General features: G+C 34.5%; 2 protein-coding genes across 3 annotated transcripts; one reads left to right on the top strand and one right to left on the bottom strand.

Annotated features, from left to right (window-relative positions):
- The first annotated feature begins 2969 nt into the window (after positions 1-2969).
- On the top strand, positions 2970-18284 carry slc13a4 (solute carrier family 13 member 4). Its single transcript, XM_042721657.1, has 16 exons — positions 2970-3555; positions 7833-7961; positions 10019-10155; positions 10396-10571; positions 10658-10718; positions 10794-10824; positions 11767-11841; positions 11928-12115; positions 13388-13507; positions 13583-13684; positions 13781-13882; positions 14389-14495; positions 14656-14786; positions 15693-15854; positions 15984-16121; positions 17629-18284. Exons 1-16 carry the CDS (start codon positions 3436-3438, stop codon positions 17764-17766), a joined length of 1917 nt encoding a protein of 638 aa, XP_042577591.1. The 5' UTR covers positions 2970-3435; the 3' UTR covers positions 17767-18284.
- Positions 18274-20197, bottom strand: LOC109084806 (cytochrome c oxidase assembly factor 6 homolog). Of its 2 annotated transcripts, none has more exons than XM_019099459.2 (3): positions 20037-20197; positions 19700-19858; positions 18274-18523 (listed from the first exon to the last, which is right to left on the bottom strand). In XM_019099459.2, the coding sequence occupies exons 2-3, from the start codon at positions 19841-19843 to the stop codon at positions 18428-18430; spliced, it is 240 nt and encodes a 79-aa protein (XP_018955004.1). In that variant the 5' UTR covers positions 19844-19858; positions 20037-20197; the 3' UTR covers positions 18274-18427. The 2 variants fall into 2 exon arrangements, with proteins under 2 accessions (XP_018955004.1, XP_018955005.1); XM_019099460.2 differs by having other exon boundaries at positions 19700-19889; positions 20037-20194.
- Between the last annotated feature and the right edge of the window lie 495 nt (positions 20198-20692).

The following is a 20692-nucleotide window of genomic DNA, read 5'->3' as shown; positions in this document are numbered from 1 at the left end:
CACATTTCTATAATAATAATAATTATAATAAAGTAAACTATGCAACAACAGAAAAGGAAGTATGGGATAATATTATATATTTTAAATAATTCTCTTCTGCTCACCAAGGCTGCATTTATTTGATCAAATATATAGTAAAAATAGTACTATTGTAAAATATTATTAAAATGTAAAATAACTGTTTTCTATTGGAATATATTGTCAAATTTAATTTATTTCTGTGTTGCAAAGCTGAATTTTCAGCATTACATCATTACAATCATTCTAATATGCTGCTCAAGTAACATTTATCAATGTTATTATTGTCTTATTATTAATGTCTGTTATTACCAATGTTGAAAAAGTTGTGCCGCTTCATATTTTTGTGAAATATACAATATTGATTTAAAGTGAGTTCAGGTCATCTGGGCCAGATTTTGACAAAGAATCAATTTGTCAAAAAGCATCCATTCGTCTACTTGATTCATTCATATATATGTTATTGATCATTTATACTGAAGATTATAAGCACTATCAGTGCAACACATGTCACTCGCTGGCTGACAGCAGCTAATAATATCCCACTGAGAGCTGACAGCGGCGTTTATGTGCAGTGATGCTGGTGACAGATGCCGTGACCCTGCAGAGAGGAAAACAATCCGACTCTCATTTCATCCGAGCAAACAGTCCTGATGTCCCACACTCTTTCTGAGTTTTCCCTCTCAGCGTCAGACTTCTTCAGCATGAATAACGGATTGTTCTGTTGATTAATCAAACACCTCGGCCTGTCTCTGTAATGCTTTGAGATCCTCGCCCATGCACATCGTGCCATATAAACCTGATCTTAATGGCTCCTCTCACCCCATCAAACCCCTTTAACGCTGTCCAAGAGGAGGACAGCACTCAATCTTCAGCATTGTGTCATGAAGAACACGGTCTTTTCACAGCCTCACGCAGGAGCAGCCATTCTCCTGACATTCATCCCCTGCTAAAACCCTAAAGAGCTTTACAGGTAACTTAGGCAACATTGATTAGGATATGCAACCCTGTATTTGCCGTTTACTCACTGTATGGAGAGCACACCGATGATTTAGACGTGTGTCAAACATGTAATGTGATTACACTCCAGAATGAAAGTCAGTCAAAAATAAAAAATAAAAAATAAATAAAAAAACACACAAACAGCTCTGCCCCCAGTGTGAGCAAACAAAGCTTTGCTTTAGTACAGCATTTTCTCAGATTACGTTTTCTTGCTCAGAAAGAAATTACAAAGACTTAAAGTACATTACACAACATAAAAGCAGCAAACAGAGATTTTTATTCCTTTTTGGCTGCATTACGTTGCAGATATTTTCTTGTAACAGCACTTCAAGGCCCAGTCTTTAAAACGAATTCTACTTGAAAAATGCCAATTCAGTTACAGTAATTGCTCTGTTTTCCACTAGGTGGCGTGTTATGCACATTATGGTCAAATGTATTGGACTGACTGAAGATTCTGACTGATGTTGTAATTCATTTTAATTTCATTTCATATCATTTTAACTGGTGCTTTTTTTGTACAAAAGTAAAATAGATACATATTATAGATACAGACTAGAAACTGGCAAAGAAACCACTGGTAGGTATTTGATTATTATGTATATAATATAATATAAAAAAAGAAAAGAACAATTTCTAAAACATTATATTGTTCATATTTATAATAAACGATTGTAAATGAATAATAAATATTATGCAATTTATAATATTAATTATAGTTACATATTTTTAATTTTATGTTGTAATTAGTGTTTAATATAGGCTACATATCTTTTAAATTTTTTCAGAACAAATTATTTAAAATAAATATTATAATAAAATGACTATAATAAAAATAAATACATTTTAAATTTTATAATACAATTTATAAATTATATATGTATACTAATTAAATATAAATAACTATTCTAAATAATATAATATAATACAAGATATGTACATTTTCTGAAGAAAATGTGAGTGGTGCTTGCAGTGGCAAACCCGGCACTCGGTTGCTAGGTTGGCATGAGTGGTTTCCAGGGCACTGCTAGGCGGTTGTTAGGGTGTTCTGGGTGGTTGCTTTGGTGTTGCTATGCTGTTGCTAGGGTACTTGTGGTGGTTCCTAGGGCGGTTGCTATGTGGTTGCTATGGTACACTTGCTGGTTGCTAGGGAGGTTGCTAGGGTACACTTGGTGGTCGCTAGGGTGTTGCTTTGTGGTTGCTAGGGTACCCAGTGTGGTTGCTAGGGTGTCATTATGTGGTTTCTAGGGTACTTGGGGTGGTTACTAGTTGTTGCTATGCAGTTGCTAGGGTACCCAGGGTGGTTGGTAGGGTTGGACACACCTTACGTTTCACATTGGCTTTAAACCCTTTAGATAGAAAGGCATTTTCAAAAATGCTTAATATTTACCTATTGATGTCCTTTCTTTCTTTCTTTCTTTCGTTCTTTCTCTCTGTCTTTATTTTAATGGATCAGATGGAGCAGCACACATGTGAACTCCAGTTTAAAAATCATGTCAGGACACACATCATGAAGATTTGCGTAACATTTGTGAATATTTTTTTGATTGTTCTATTATGCTAAAAAGTGGAAAACACACATGATTAGGTATTGACTGATAGCGTATGTACAGCACTCAATGCGCTCGCCTGCTTACATGAAATATGCGTTACATTCTGCGTATTAATCATGACATATAGACTATGGGTTTAATGTGATCTTTTGAGCTTGTGTTAATGCAGGTGCTTCTGCTCTTTATTTCCTGAAAGGCTCAATAGCGTGTTCTCTGATCCCTGTTGAGTTTATTCTGAGAAAACGATGCTGTTGCATCTAAACGGTTCAATTTGGCTCGTGAGCACGCAACCCCGAGACCCTACGTCCATTCATAAACTCCACTCATTCACCCCTGATTGGTCCGGCTGTAAACTGGGAGGAGATATGGTTAGATTAAAGTACAATTAGCTTTACTGCGTACTCATACATTTCATCTTCATCCTAGGAAAGGTTTTTATAACGCACACGGAAAATAAGTTCATCAAGAGTGCGGTTCATGCATGCTTAAGCGCAATTGGTGGCATTTTACAGTGTAAAAAAAATAAGAAAGCATGGCGAATCAGAGATAGACGCATTTACAGGTGGAGAGCCATCGGTGTCCTTTTCATCGATACACCCTGAATCCTATAAGAGGGCCTGCAGTCACTCCTGGATGGACTAGAAGGACTTCAGCCACATTCAAACAGGAACCAAAGAGAAAAGTTGCGCTCTCAGTCCATGCAAACTTTTCTGAGAAGACGCGCAGCGCGTAAAACGCACGAAAAGGGAAGCAGGACAAGAAGAAGTTAATTAAAAAGTCATAAAAAGCTGAAGGGGTGTAAAGCAAACTTCTCGAAGACAACTTCTTGGACTTCTCAGAGCTGAACTGAACAAAGCGTTCTCCCATGAGGCTGGAAGGTGCCAGAATGGACTTGATCAAAAAAATATGGACTGCTCGGAAACTCATTCTCGTGGTGATGATTCCTCTATCACTGCTGCCTCTGCCTCTCATCCACCCGTGCAGTGTAAGTAGATCCTCATTTCCACGATCGGATCGCACGCTGCGCGTTCTCCGCGCGCTTTTACGCGCTGCTTACTTTTGGCCATGTGCACTACATAGTGCGTTTAAATACATTTCATTTAAACGTCATCACTTTTTACGTGGTTTAAAGTAGATATTGATTCGATTATTTCACAAGGAATCTTTATATATGTGGGAAATGTGTGCAGTCATATATTAAAATGCTATTTTTGAGGCAGACAGACAGGTTAAATTATATAATGTCTTAAACATTATAATTATGATATGGCTAATTATGAACTGATTATGGCCTCCTGGGGTTACTTGAGGAGCCGTCGCGACCTCTCACCTGATTGGTCGTTTTCCAGATGCGCTATATCAGAGCGCGTCGCGCGCCGGTGCCCTGATGGTTCAAGTGCGCCGATGTTCTGACGGGAATTGTTTGTTTAAAACATCTGCAGGTTTTACAGATGTTGTTTGTTTGTGTAGCAATTGGGATCTTAGATTCAGTCCAACATCAGCAAAGCCTGCAGAGACGCATTGCGCTCATTTGACTGGAGACGCCATCTTGAATCCTACAAAAAATCGCTTGCAAATGTAATGAATTTCATTTTTTTTCATACATGTGCATGCCATTCTTACGCAAAATGAGATTATGAGAACAAACCGCATACAGACTTTTCTTTCTTTTCACGTTTAATCCTTACTTTTGAAATTTAGGCTACTAGTTCCGAGTGTTTCAGAGTAAACCCACACCATTTATTTTGTCAGTGTATGGTGAAATAACAGTAAAAAAAAAAAAAAAAAAAAAAAAAAAAAAACAGATGTGCAGAAAATAACTGACACGAGTGCTTAGCATATTTCATATATTTACTCGAAATTCTCTAAAAATCCAGAAATCACAATGCATTTACGGATTTAGCAGATATTTTTTTTTTTTGTAGTATCCTGTGGTGACACTGGAGTTTACGGATTTAGCAGATTTTTTTTTTTTCTGTAGTGTCCTGTGGTGACACTGACTATAGATATATAATATATATATACACAGATATATATAGTATATATCATGCATATTATAGATATATATATAGTATATATAATATATATATATACGTGATACGTATATATGATATATATATATATATATATATATATATATAACTTAATGCATGCATGAATGAATGAAGTGGTGACATGATCTAAGAAATACACTTATACATAAATTAAAATATTCTAAACTAACATAAATATAATTTAGGTTTAAGTTTTTTTATGTATAAGATTGTTTTAGAAATTTTGTGTTATAATTTTTATGAAATAGTTAGAAGAACATTAAGTTTAATGCTTAATTTTGATAAATTTAGAAAGACTGAAATAGTATTTTATGATATTTATTTACAATTTCAATATAATATCATGCATTTGGGAGATATCATGCATTTTATCCAAAGCCACACACATTGTAATGTAATGAGACACATGATTCAAATTGATCTAAACAGCAGAAGTCAATATAGGCAAATGTGGAAACAGCGCACAGATCAGGAAACGTCATTATCTTCTGCCTTGACAGCTTTTTTGCAGTTCCAAAGCATGTTTAAGATTAGGTTACTTGCACAGCTTTGCTTATCTCTCCCTGATAGCAATTTTCATCAAGAGTCAGAAATAAAGGGGTCAGTTCACAATAGTTCACTAATCCCATCTCACCCACCGACTGAAAGCAATTATTCACACAAAACTGTAATCAATCCAATGTGCATGTGAGTCCTGCGGGGAAGCTTGTGTTGATGTCGAAACAGAACCGTGTCGTTTTAAGAGCATTTCCAAATAAAGTTGCTTGATGTGTAGTCATCTAAGGATCACTTAGAGGAAATCATCAGTTTCCTTTATCTAACAGAAATCAGCTGGATCTGATGGAATGATTTCTTGAGCAATGACGAGATTAGAGCAGAACAAAAGCAATGTGCCAATAGAGGCTTAATCTGCATTGTGCCACATAACTGACGGCCTTCAGCACAGTTGAGCGGTAATGAGAAAGCAGAAAGCTGCTGGCCGGAGTTTATAAACACAGGAGCACACTGAGGGATAATCAGCTTTGGCAGGAAAGTGCTGAGAGACAGAAGAAAGTACAAAAAAGGCCAAAAAACAGACGATTGCTAGTTTGAGTGCCATAAGGGACAAGCCATCAAGCACTGTGCCTGTGCTACATAAATGCTTACTTAATAATGCTTTATAAATGTCTACACTTTACAGTAAGGTCCCATTAGTCAGCATTAGTAATGCATTACCTTACATGCACTAAAAAGTTGGTGTAGAAACAAATTTTCATGTAGAAATTGCTAGTAAATATCACAAACACAGTAATTACTAAGAATAGGCCAGTTTTGAAGCTGAAAAACTCAAATGGTATCTTCTTGTAAAATGTACTCCAGGAATATTTGATTTATTTACTATTTTGAAAAAGAATTTTTACTGTGTGCATACAAAAAGTTGGTGTAGAAACAATTTTCACTCAGAAATTGCTAGTAAATTTCACAAACAATCACAAAGAAATGGCAAGTAGCACATTGAATTAAATGTGAAATTTGGAATAGAAATTCTGAAATAGTATTTTCTTGCAGACCGTACTCTGACGGTCTTCATTTTATTTGAAAGATAATTTTTACAGTGGTTTTTTAAAGCATTTATTCATCTTTGTTAATGTTAGTTAATAAAATACAACTGCTCATGTTAGGTCTATTAAATAATATTAGCAGGTGAAACTTTTGATTTTAATAATTAGTATTAATTAGTAAATGTTAAAATTAGCATAAACATATTAATAAATGCATTTTTCATTGTTAGTTCATGGTAACTAATAAAGTTATATAATTAAACCTTATTGCAAAATGTTACATTTTTACAATTTTTTTTTTTACAGAAAATACAGAATTTTATTTTTTATTTTTTGAGTGAAATTTATTAGCAATTTCTGACTGAAAGTGTTTTTCAGTGTATGAAGAAATAGCACTTAAAAAGCAAATCAGATGTACAGAAAATTAAAATAAGTTCTTATGTAATATTTACTGAAAATTCTCAAATAATTGAAAAACAAAAATATCTCTAGGCGGATTTCTACCAATAATCATAAAACCGGCCACAGATCAGTGCCTCTCTACATCCTCCTCATTAGCCTGATGTATTTATAATGTCTGGAATGTGTGAGCGTGTATTAACTTTGCTTTGCTCAGCCTGTTATAAAATCTGATTAATTATGAAATATGAGTCACCTGACAAATGCTCGTGCTCGTTCAGTCAGCCTAAGCTCCACATGCATATTTGTGTTTGTTGTCTGCTGGGTCCACGTGAAGTGTTGTGCCCAGGTCCACATATTTGGCAGGGCAAACCGGATTTGGATTTTTGTCCTGATTTGCAGACTGACGCACATGCTTTCCTGCTGTTTTGCTCATAATTAAAGTCATAATTTGGTTAAAGTAATGATTTCCTCCTGCACTTTAGAGGTGGCTGGTACATGCAAATCTCCTGTTTATATTTGTAGATGCATATGTAATCACCTATTTATCTTATTTAAGAAGATTTTATAACTGATCAACTGCATAAATACAAATGATTTCCTCAAAACAGATCTTGATATATTCATAGTCACTCAGTTTATAATACACTCAGTTTAAAATGGCTTGTTAACAATTTCTTGGATGTACACATAGTACAAAACAGTGCAGACATTTCAAAAAGCATGCTGTGGCAAGTAATAAATATGACTTTTTAAGAATGGTTAATTTAAGTCAAAAGAAAATTGTAATTATGTATATATATATATACATTATGCATTATACAATATACTTTAATACTGCATATAGCTATATATTGCAATATTATTTTTTATACACACACACAGAGATTAATGATGCATAATGTATGCATATAAATGATGCATATATTGCAACATGGCCTTAAACTGACCTTTTATTTTAAAATGAACCTTTTCACATTTAAAATGTGGTTAAAATGTAATTGTAAATAAATATAAATGATATTTACACAGTAAAAATATATAATACATTACGCATTATGTATATGCTGTTATATTGTGTATATGTAACATGGCTTTAACTATTTGATTTTAATTAAATTATGAATAAAAAACATATTATAAATAACATTTATTGTAAATGTAAATAATACACACTGAAGTTTGACCTTCAGAATTTCCTAATATAATTCCATCCAGAATCAGGGAAGTGTTTAGGTCACATTATGAAACATGTTCTGTGTCTGTAGGAATCATCGTGTGCGTATGTCCTGATCGTGACAGCGGTGTACTGGGTATCTGAAGCTGTGCCGCTGGGAGCCGCTGCGCTCGTCCCGGCCTTCCTCTACCCGCTGTTTGGGGTCCTCAAGTCCAGTGAGGTAAGAAACCTCTCTTTGCGCTTTCACTGTGTACAGTAGGATGTTTTGTGCAACAGGAAAGAATTGGAATACTGTAGGTTAAATGTTTAACATACATAAATAGCAGGACTTTGCATTGCTTTTACAGCTGGTTTATATAATACATGACCTGTTTTCTGGGGTAAATATCTGACCTGGTTATATTCATGAGCTTTTGAGCCTCAAGGTGTGAGGCTTCTGTAGGTGATGTTTTAAGAGCGAAAAATGTCACAGTGTTTTTGTTTCATCAAACATGAGAGTTTTACAGCTCAAAGAGCTGCTGGTGGTTCATTTGCACCAGCCTGTTATCGCGTCCACATAAACTGCCAAGATATTATGTAAAAGAAAATGCTGCATCATGTGACTAAATCTCATTGACAAACTTGACAAAGCAACCTGTTATCTTAAATACTGTAATCATGTTTGGCAAATATTCCCCTTTTTACGTAATCTTTTTTGCTGACTGCAGGGACTTGTGTTGGAGATATATGTATATATGTTTTAAAACTTTCAAGAAATGTTTCTTGAGCACCAAATCAGCATATTAGAATGATTTCTGAAGGATCATGTGACACTGAAGACTGGAGTAATGATGATGAAAATTCAGCTTTGCATCATAGTAATTAATTACATTTTAAAATATATTCAGATAAAAAAACAGATATTGTTAATTGTAATAATATTATACAATATTTACTATTTTTACTGTATGTTGGGCAGCATATGAAACTTCAAAAATGTAAAAAAATAAATGTTTTAGGTTATAAAAATGTTGTGGGAGCATTGTTTTAAAATGTTTCTAATGTCTAGTTGTCTTGTTCTGATTACAATGTTATTTAAAGTTTACTTTTTTTTTTAGCATTCTAAGAACATTAAAATATAGTTTCTTGCAATGTTCTACTGACTTCTTTATCCAAAGGATAGCATTATTTGAAAAAAAAAAAATCTTTATATTTTAAGAACATTAAAGGGGCTTTTGGATGCAAAATTCACTTTACAGGTTGTTTCAACATAAATGTGTGTTGGAAGTGTTACACATCCACCCTATAATGATAAAAATCCACCCAGTATATTTTTTTAAATTCCTTTCCTCAAATCATGCTGTTCTGAGATTCCTGTCAGAATGGCGTAGTTCTGCACAGGCCCCTCCCACGATGGTTGATTGACATGGCCGTCTTACCTGAGTGAGCTGTGAGCCATTGTGTCGACTCCAGTGCAGGGGAAGACAAGAATGTCTCAGATGAAGCGATTGAGGTGTTTTGTTGTTGGATGTAATAATGAACATAGCAGTCGTCATTTACTCCCGAAATCTGAGCCGCTGAAGATGCAGAGGAGTAACGTTACTTTCGTTTTTAAAGGGAATGTGCCGATCCCCGATCTGCCTAAATGCGTTTATGTTCCCGCAAATCATTTGTGATTCATATACAGAAGAAGGGTTTTTTTTATGACTCTTTGCAAATTGCCTTTTTCTAATATGTGCTAGTTAGCGAGTTAAGCGGCTGAAGTTTACAGTCTGCTCGTCACCCCACGGAAGAGAGGGGTGGGGTCAGCAGAGCTCATTAGCATTTAAAGCAACATGGACTAAAACAGCTTGCTGAAAACAGACCTAGTTTTGACCGGGTAAAAAGGCTGTTTTTTACACTATCATTGAGAAATTTTAACTAAAGTATGTTATAGACATTTCATTAAGACCCTAAAGAATCAAATCACCTTGGAAAATGGGCATCCAGTGACCTCTTATAATATCCAAATATCCAGTTTTCTTGCCATGATTAGAACATTATTTAAAGGTTACAAAAATAAACATTCTAATGTTTATTTTTTACCCAAAACATAACATTACTCGCACGTTTCTTTAATATACTAAAAACGTTTTCTTGTCATAATTAGAACATTAAAGGTTACAATTTTTTTTATAACATTCTATTAACTTTATTTTTGCTTAAAATATAACAATATCTGAATGTTTTTAAACATTCTTAGAATGTTCAAATGTCCAGATTGTTCAGAGAAGAAACTCTGATAAACTATGTTTGCAGGTGGCCTCTGAGTATTTTAAGGACACCACGCTGTTGCTGATGGGGGTGATCTGTCTGGCCGCCTCCATTGAGAAGTGGAACCTACATAAACGCATCGCTCTGCGGATGGTCATGATCGCCGGGGCCAAACCTGGCATGTATGTATTCAGCAGGTGTAATGCACACGCACACACACACACGCACACACACACACACACACACACACACACACACACACACACACACACACACAAACACAAACACACACACACACACACACACACACACTCACTCACTCACTCACTCACTCACTCACTCACTCACTCACTCACTCACTCACTCACTCACTCACTCACTCACTCACTCTGTGAGCTGCATGTGTTCTGCTTTTATTGTAGGCTGGTGTTGGGATTCATGTGCTGTACGGTGTTTCTCTCCATGTGGCTGAGCAACACATCCACCACGGCTATGGTGATGCCCATCGCTGAAGCCGTGCTGCAGCAGCTCATCTGCACCGGCATCGCCGACTCCCTCGAAGACTCGCTGACCGTATACACACAGGACGAGGAGAGCGGTGAGTCAGGACATCCGTCTCAGAAGCTTTGCATGCATTATGGTTATTATTAGCTGTGTTTTTGAATTTGTTTTGTTCCTTGACAGACAAAGAGGAAAACCAAGAATCGAGCATGAATCACCTTGAGCTGCTTGACCACAAACACAAGTAAGATACAGTCAACTGTATTAAACTACATCTGTTAAACAAGCCTATTCATTGCAGTTTCTCTTTGTTATGCAGTGAAAAACATCATGTCTGTATGCTGAGTGAGGTAAGACAAAATTTGATTGTTTATCAACCCTGCAAAATTATTAGAAAGAAAGAAAGAAAAAAAAAAAAAAAAAAAAAAAAAAAAAAAAAAAAAAAAAATATACTAATATATATATATATATATGTGTGAGTTTTATTTTAAGTTTTTCTTCTTAAAATAAGAAATTTATTATGTTTTTTTAATGTAGTTTAATGTAGTTTACTAAAACTAAGGCACTTAAAACAATTTCGTTACATGAAATAAAATAATTGTTAACTGAAATAAAATAAAATATAAATAATTTCCAAAGCAACTTTTCTCATTCACATTAAGTTTAACTTGATGTACTAAAATAATTAAAATTAAATAAAAAATTACATTGACATATTTAAAGAAAAACTAATAAATATGACAAAAATACACAATTAAATTTCACAGAAAGTATAAAATCCAATTAATTATTAAATATCAGTAATACTAAAATAACACCACCTTGAAATTATTTATTTATTAAACTATTTGTGTAAGTGACAGTAAGCATGCTATTTATTTTGTAATTATAATATAGGTTAATGTAAACAAGGCACAGAGAACATATGTTTAATGTCATAAAATATAATATACTTTAGAGGTTTTTCTAAAAAGAAAAAAATTGCATGATTCATGCAGTCAGTTGTTTAATATGATCTCTTGTCACTTTTAAAATTTCAGTGTTGATCAGCATAATCAAGTTGGGAATGTCACTCTAAAATACATACTTTTTCAATCTTATTATGAAAATAAGATTTTTAAGATGCATGGTTTGAAAACAAGTGAAAACAAGTCAGAATATCTGTGATTGATTCCCAGGTAAATACATTTTCTTTTAGGAACATTTAATTTATTTATATTAGAAATGGCTTACGAACACACTTTTTTGGTAAATTAAGGCCATTTGTTTAAATGTGTTTTTTCATCCTCTAGGAGTTGAATGGTCTGGCATTAAAGCCTGGTTTCGGTCCAGAGTTTTGTAAAGAATCAAACGGATATCTGCCCGAGGTGAGACCATCCGCTAACTGACAATAACTCAGCACAATCTGCTTCTTACATTTCTAAAATCATTTTTCCCAATTGTTCCCAAACAGGCTCCAATTAGCATCCCTGCTCCGCCAAAGAAACCCAAGATCCGGCGGGATTCGCTGTACCCCACCAAGAGAGACCACATGATCTGTAAGTGCCTGTCTCTGAGCATCACGTACGCGGCCACCATCGGCGGCCTCATCACCATCACCGGCACCTCCACCAACCTCATCTTCGCCGAACAATTCAACAAGTACGCTATCAGTCCCATAACAGCCACATTCAGAAAACGCTGGGATTTGTTTAAGCACCTGATTCAGTCCGCTCAATCTCATTTCCTGATGCTTAGCGCAGAAAAATAACCCTTTCCTTTGTGCAACATTTCTTGAGAAAGGTGACTTTATATTGTGACCTGGTTTTGCTGATGTATAGATAGAAATTACAGTGAAAAGCAGGCATTTAGTGGGTCAGTGGGGTTTGTATTGACGCTCCTTTTATTCTTTCACATCTGTTATAGTCTGTGCTTGCTGGAAGTGCTGTAATCACTGACATATTCCAGAAAAAATCAATGTAAAGCTCTAATTGGCTTAAAAAGGGTCAGCGAGAAACCTTGCGCCACTTCGACCAGCTCTCAGTATCTTCTCCAGGCTTTTCTGGAACGCTGTGTAAACAGGACCTTGTCCTTCTCTTCCACACTGGAATCAGTCTGACCCCCGAACGCAGGGCGCTGAGCTGAGATTGAGCTTTCATGTGACAGAACGTGTTTTAATTATATATAAAAATCAAGTTATGAAGTTTTTAATGACTTGTGTTTGCTGTTTAGGTGAAGTGTGAAAGGAGCTAATGATAAACCAGCTTAAATTCAACATGCAACCGCATTCATAACACATTTTACTTCCATAATGTGACGTATTTCAGAGCAAAACATCTTTCTTTCTTAGTAAAAACTAACTAGAAAAAATATAGAATGGGACTTTGTTTTATACATTGAGAATGTAAAAATTGGTCTTTATTTGTGAGTTAAAACTACTGCTGATGTCAGCTGAAAAGAAAGAAGAGCAAGTTCATAATTATTTTACGAAACAATTTTTATTTTGATATTTGTAATATTTAAATAGATTTATATGTTTATTAACATTTTAATGATTTTATTTATATATTTATATATATATATATACTCTTTTTAAGTAATGTTACTTTATATTTATTTTAATATAAATATTAATATTATTTAATATAAAAAAAACCTGATGTATATAGTGACATAATAATACACTTATAATATAATGCACTGACTTTTTAAATTATATAAACACAGTGACAAAAGATTGTTTCATTTAGCTATCAAAATTTAGTGCTGGAATAACTCAGATTTGATTTATCCAAATATTCAAGCTGTCATGTAATTCAGCTTCACATTTCAAGTTGCCCAGAGTTCAAATTTAAAGGAAGTGCAAACACTTTTTTACAGCAAGGTTGTTATGTGTTTGCAGCACTAAGCTTTGCTATAAAACGTCTGTTTCAGTCGTTACCCAGAAGCGAAAGTCATCAACTTTGGCACGTGGTTCATCTTCAGTCTGCCGATCGCTCTGATCATGCTGATGCTCACCTGGATCTGGCTGCACTGTCTCTTTCTGGGATGCAAGTAAGAGGAAAATAGACACTCTGATCTTGAAATGATTTGTGATCTAGCTGAACTCAAGCTGTTATCTCCTCACAGTTTCAGAGAGACTTGCTCTCTCAGCAAGAAACGCAAAACCAGGCGAGAAATCCTGTCCGAGAAGCGCATTCATGAGGAGTACCATAAACTCGGTCCCATCAGGTACAAGAGACTGAGCTTCTGGCTGTGGTTCAGAAACTGAGATTTTCTGTTTTCACCAAGACTTTATTTTGATGTTGTGATTTTTCTGCTGCACAGCTATCCTGAAGTTGTGACGGGCATCTTCTTCATTCTGATGACTGTACTTTGGTTCACCAGGGAGCCAGGATTCGTCCCCGGCTGGACGACACTGTTTGAGAAGTACATGAACCTCTTGTGTTAACCCTTACTCAGTCAATAAATTTTATTTTATTTTTTTTTTTATTTTATTTTATTTTATTTTATTTTATTTTATTTTATTTTATTTTTAATTCACCAGCAAAGTTGCATTGGATAAAATTGTCAGCTAAAATTCAAAACAATTGTTAAATTTATTCATATTTATAATGAATGTTGAATACATTTTATTTTATTTTATTTTGATATTACAGATTAATATGATCCAAATATTTTGGTTACATTCACCAGCAAAGTTAAAATTATTTTATTTTATTGTTTATTTTAAGATTCCAATTTGTTTGAGAAGTTCATGGACATATTGTGTCAGCTCAGTCAAAAATAATGATTATTTTATTTTATTTTAGTACATGAACATGAACCTCTTGCGTTAACCCTTCCTCAGTCAATAAAATTGATTTCCATTTCTAAATCCTCTAACATATGCAGACATGATAAGAAAGATTGACTAAGCCTCCTGTGTCCCGCAGGAAGGGCTACAGGACTGATGCCACGGTGTCTGTGCTGCTGGGATTCCTCCTCTTCCTCATCCCGGCCCGAAAGCCCTGGCCATCTGCGTTCTCCAGCGAGAGCAAAGGTCAGATCCCATGCTGCGCTACAGTACAGCCGGGCGTTCACTCAGCAGGGTCCAGTGTACAAGCACTTCACTGGGGTCCAGGACATGAGAGGAAAGGTGAATGTTCTCGCCCCCTGCTGACCGACTCTGTTAACCGCTCCTCTCTCTGTTCTCTGTGCAGGTGATGATGATGAGGAGGAGGAAGAGGATCCTCTGGCCCCCATGATCACGTGGAAAGACTTCCAGAGACTGATGCCGTGGGAGATTGTTATTCTGGTGGGAGGAGGATACGCACTGGCTGCTGGATGCAAGGTGAACATTAAAATTAGGCCTATTATTAAAAACATCCTAATTCTCACTGGACTATTGTAATGTCACTATTTATTCCTTCATAAAAAAATTTAAATCCTTATGTTTTAAATGTTTATTTATTTATATATTTTTTTAATTATAGTTATTTTAGTTGATTTTAATATTACAATGTAACATGAATCAAAGATTTCTTTGCAAGGTTCACAAACAAAGTTGCACTGAATAACAGTTTCAGTTAAAAGCCAAAATCATTATTAAAGTGATATTTATTTTATTTTATCATTTTAATTGTAATATGACCCAAACACTCTTTGCAAAGTTAACTAACAAAGTTGGTATTGGTTAAATATTTTATGTTATATGTAAGATTCCAAGTAGCTTCGGATAAAAGTGTCAGCTGAGAATCAAAACATTAATGGGATAGTTCACCCAAACATTCTGTCATTAATTACTCACCCTCATGTCGTTCTAAACCCGTAAGACCTTCGTTCATCTTTGGAACACAAATTATGATATTTTTGATGAATTCTGAGATCTCTCTGACCCTCTGTAGACAGCAATGTAATTATCATGATCAAGGTCCAGAAACGTACCAAGGAGGTCTGTAAAATAATCCATGTGAATTCAGAGCTCTCAGAATTCATCAAAAATATCTTAAATTGTGTTCCAAAGATGAACAAAGGTCTTAAAGGTTTGGAATGACATGAGGGTGAGAAATTAATGACAAAATTTTCATTTTTGGGTGAACTATACCTTTAAGTAACAAGTGGAAAATACAGAGTCTCATTTAAAAAGCAGCAATTTAGTGAAGAAATATGTTTTTTGAGGAATGTTGTGTTAAATCAGAACTCTTCTGTAACATCTATGTGTTAAGTTGTGAGTGAATGATGTGGCGTCTCTGGTCAGGTGTCGGGTCTGTCCATGTGGATCGGCCGGCAGCTGGAGCCCATGAGCGGTCTTCCTCCGTGGGCCGTGACACTGCTGGCCTGTCTCCTGGTGTCCGCCGTCACAGAGTTCGCCAGCAACCCGGCCACGCTCACAGTGTTCCTGCCCATCCTCTCGGCCCTGGTCAGCTGAGACACACACACACACACACACACACACACACACACACACACACACACACACACACACACACACACACACACACGTACAGATGGAGGTGTTATTGTGAATATTGTCTCCTGTCCCTCACAGTCTGAGACGCTGCACATCAACCCTCTGCACACACTCATCCCGGCCACCATGTGTGTGTCCTTCGGCGTCATGCTGCCGGTCGGAAACCCGCCGAACGCCATCGTGTTCAGCTACGGACACGTGCAGATCAGCGACATGGTATGACACAACATTAGCCTGTTAAATCAGCTCCGTCCCGTCTCACAGCTGTGCCAGGAACGCCAGGAAATCATTTGTTTTTCATAAGCAAACTGAGGCTGAAGCAGGTGCTTGGTCCACTTCCAAAAGTACACCTCCTTATGATTTTTAACAGTATGTCAGACAAATAATGCACTCGAGTGTAAAAGAAATGAATTGTGCTAAATGAATTAACAATTTAATATAGTTTAGCACATAATTAGGACTTCAGAAAGGTAACAGGGCTTCCAGCTTTGCATATAATTATAATATGCAAAACTACAAGATGCTCATTTTGAAAGAATAATTGAATTATCAGTTGTTTATAACAAAAACTTGATAAAAAATGAATAAAAAAAGAAAAAAGTCAGAGAGAGACAATAGCTTTTCCTGAAATTTTCTTTTTTAATGTAATTTAATTTTTTGAGTTTAAAAGGGGGAAGTATTCAGAAAACAATTTCAGTTCTCTTAAATAAAATATTTTTTAACTAAAATCTATAAACATAATTAAAAATATTTTATTTCTGTTCTATTTTATTGATTATATTTTATTATTATATTATATTATATTATATTAACACAGAGTGGTGGACAGGCCAAAAAAAAGCATAATCATGATGAAAGAAAAATACATTAATAATAGCTAGATTTTTGATTATGTGTTTTGAAAAATGTATTTATTGTGTTTATTTTAAACTAAAACTTTATCACCTAAAAGGAGAAAATATGTGATTATAATTATTTACAAATATATTGCAATTTTTTATGATAATTTTAAAAAATGATTGTACCTTAAAAACTAAATATTATATTATATAATATTATTTTATTTTGCATTATATAAATGTTAAATTATATATAACATTTATATTGTGGAAAAACAAAGGCCAAAAATGCCAATTAATGCTGAAAGAAATACAATAAAATAAATAAATAAAATAGCTGGCTTTTGATGATGTGTTTTGAAAAACTTTTCATTTTAAAACATACTAAATGTCTGCATCAACTAAAAGGGGAAAATAGTTGATTAATAAATATTTAATTATTTTTAAATAAAATAATTTTTTAATTCTTTTTAACTTTATATTTGAACTAAAATGTATTATCTAAACATTATATTATATTAAAACATTTATATTGTTGAAACACAGGCCAAAAAAAATGCACATTCATGATGAAAGAAATATGAAACATATAAATTGCTGGATTTTGGTTGTTGTTCAAACAATGCCTGTTTTATTACATATTAAATGTCTGTATCATCTATTTTTTATTACATTTATATTTAACACATACAGTATGTTTTGTTTTATTTTTCTTGTTATTGTAAAATTAATTTGGTAGGTATATATTAAGTTAATTTATTTTGTGTGGGAAGCACATCAGGTCATTTACAATATTAATTGTATAGTGACTTGTTTATTTTGCCCATGTGTGACAATGGGGCTATCACCCTGACAAACGTTATATTGTCTCCTCATGTTTTCAGGTGAAGGCTGGTTTTGGAGTGAACCTGATCGGGGTTTTTGTGGTGATGTTGGCCATCATGACGTGGGGCGAGCCGCTCTTCCACCTGAGCGAGTTTCCCACCTGGGCTCTGATGCCTAACGTCACGGGCAGCTTGTAGCTGTGTTTGATCGAGGACATTGCATATACACTGAAGGAGGCACATATACGTGATTAAGGCCTTATTTTTTATATCCATGGAGTAAGAGAGGACGTCCATCGGAGGATGCAGAACTGCTCACTGGGACTGAATGAACGGCGCGATCGCTGGAAACCATTCTATATATATCAACGCAATAGATGTAGATTAACATCTCTCCAAGTTTACGCGCCTACAAAACACAATCAGAAATGTTTGTGTGAAAACACAGAATGTAACACATCCGTATGCTTTATTTTCTGACATCTAACAAATGTCGTGATACATTTGCGTTATTTAGTAGAGAGGTTTGAGGGAGATTGTGCATCAGATGAAGTCGCTGCTGAAATCAGGCATAGTATCTAACATGCTCTTACCAAATGTTACATAGCTCATGTGGTCTGTTTATGGAAGATAGTTTTAAATGTTACACAAAAATCCTCGCAATCGTAAATATGTTTCTTTCCCCTGACATAATTAAACACTGTATTTTTGGGTCATTTATTTATTTTGTATTTCAAACATCACACTGAAGTTCCATACAGTACAGATGCATTCAGATCAATTATAAGACAAGACAAAAACACAATGTTTCACAGAATTTTTCACTGTCAGAGTCCAGTGTTTTCATTTCCCTCCATGTCTATATTTTTGACGCTCCTTCAGTTGGTTCATAACCCTCGTTTTGTATTTTCTCTTTGTACTTCAAGAAGTCCCTCCGTTTGACGAAATACTTCACCTGCGAATGAAACGCAACAATCAGTTTATACAGATTCAGTCATAAATTCAACAGAATATTGCTTAAAAAAGCATGCAGAACTGTATTAAATGTGCACTTGTAGTTTACTTCAAATCTTGAAAGTATATTTTTAAAACACTGTTCTTGTAGATAATATATTACTAAAATAAAAGACCACTTAAGTATACTTAAAGAGAGACACTTGCATGACTGCTCACGAAAAGTGATCAGTTGTTTATTATACATAATCACTGTAACGCAGTTGACATTTTGAGATGCTGATAAATGTAACAAAACTTGATAAAAACTAGGAGAAAGATGAGAAAGAGGCAGTAGTTTTTAAAGTGATTTTTTATTTATTAGTTTTTTTTTCCGTTAATCACTTTAAAAGGTATAATAAAGCATTATTTTAACTAAAACTATACACAAATAATTTTACAAATCTTTTTCTTAATGCTATTATATATACTATATTACATTATATTATATTATATAAAAACATATTGTGAAAACACAGAGCCTAATCATGTTGGGAGAATAAAATATAGATTAAAATATCTGGGTTTTTGATGATGTTTTGAAAAACTTACTAAACAATAAAAGTCTGAATACTTAAAACCTATAAACTATATTATATTAATTTATATTATATTATAAATGAGATTTTAAAATCATTCATCATTTTAAAGCATTAATTTTAAATGCTATTAAAATTATTTCATATTTTGTCATGCTTTGAAGAAGTAAACTTGTTTGATTATAATTTTTTCCACAGCCTGTTATGTGTTATCACATTAAAATATATTTGAAATGTACTAAACTGCAACTTCATCATTACAGGCGTGCAAAGCGCTCTTTCAAAAAGCATGCTAAAGTGTACTTCTTCTACATTCAGAGTGGAATATAAGTGCACTTATTATAAAAGATTGCATGCTATTTTGTAGCATGTAACTGTACAGGGAACATAAATCTAATTTTTTGGTTTCATTTTCAATTTAAGATTATGTTAAATAAGCCAGTGACGAAGCTCCGAGAAATCTCAATTATGCATGACAGCTGCTGCAAATGCATTCAAATTGCAAGCAGCTGTCAGAGATTCATATAGAACACCTAATGAATCTCAAAAGATATGCTGCTGTTTCTGCTGCACGAGCTGCACTCAGGACCATGACTGACCCACTGGGCAGGACACTTGGCTTCAAACTCTCGCTGGTGTTTCTCGCAGGCAGATGTCTGATCTTGATGGACATCTAGACACTTCCAGAGCTCGTCTCTGGCGTCCCAGCAGGCTTTGCGTTCACTGGCGTTAGGAGCGCTCATCTCTCCTCAGTCAGTCTGCAGGTTTGTCAACGACCGCAATATAAATCTACATGTCAGTAACATTAATACAATTAACGTGTTTACTTATTAGTACACTGACAGACAGTAACACATTTCTATTTGAGTACACGTTATTATTAAACTGACAGTCCAGCTCTGTGAAAGAATAATATTGAATATTCTAAGCGCTTACCAAAGACGGTTCATCACTTCTATACTTTCTGCAATTGTTATTAAACTAATAAGTGTTAATTAGTCATATTCTGAAGTGCAAAGAGTCCCAAGGACGCGTTCGGCATGTAGGAAATAAGGCGACGAAACATGTCGCCTTCTGATGACGCAAGGGATTGCGTAAATTTAGTTCATTCAGTGACCGCTAGATGGGACACTTGAACCACTTTAGTTTAATTTATTGTTGAGAAATTGTATGTACATTTAACATATGCTTTTAATATATAATTATGTGGATTAAAACCATTAAAGATGAGTTACTTGAAATAAAATAAACGTTAACGAATAAAACAATTTAATTAAAAAAAAATACATTTGTTTATTTATACAACAAATGTTGGCAAGGAAAAATAATATCTGGCAATTTGAAATAAGTAACATTTGCCCAGTGATGTCTGTAATGCTGGACATCATTACTGGCTCCAGAGTTACTCAAGTGTCTGTTGATGCCAAACTCAAGGATGTGAGACAGAAAGTAATGGAAAACAAGATGTTTGCCCCTGAATGAATATCCATCTTTTAACTTTTTCAGTTTTTATGCCTTTGATTTGATCCCGTCCTTCATCAGGAGTCAATGCTAAGAGAGAAAGTTGTTTTTGCTGCTCTGTTCATAAGTTC

The sequence above is a fragment of the Cyprinus carpio genome, chromosome B4 (assembly GCF_018340385.1).
Source record: "Cyprinus carpio isolate SPL01 chromosome B4, ASM1834038v1, whole genome shotgun sequence".
In the NCBI taxonomy this organism is placed as follows: domain Eukaryota; kingdom Metazoa; phylum Chordata; class Actinopteri; order Cypriniformes; family Cyprinidae; genus Cyprinus; species Cyprinus carpio.
The sequence above is the reverse complement of the archived record's forward strand: the minus strand, read 5'-3'. Positions and strand labels throughout refer to the sequence as shown.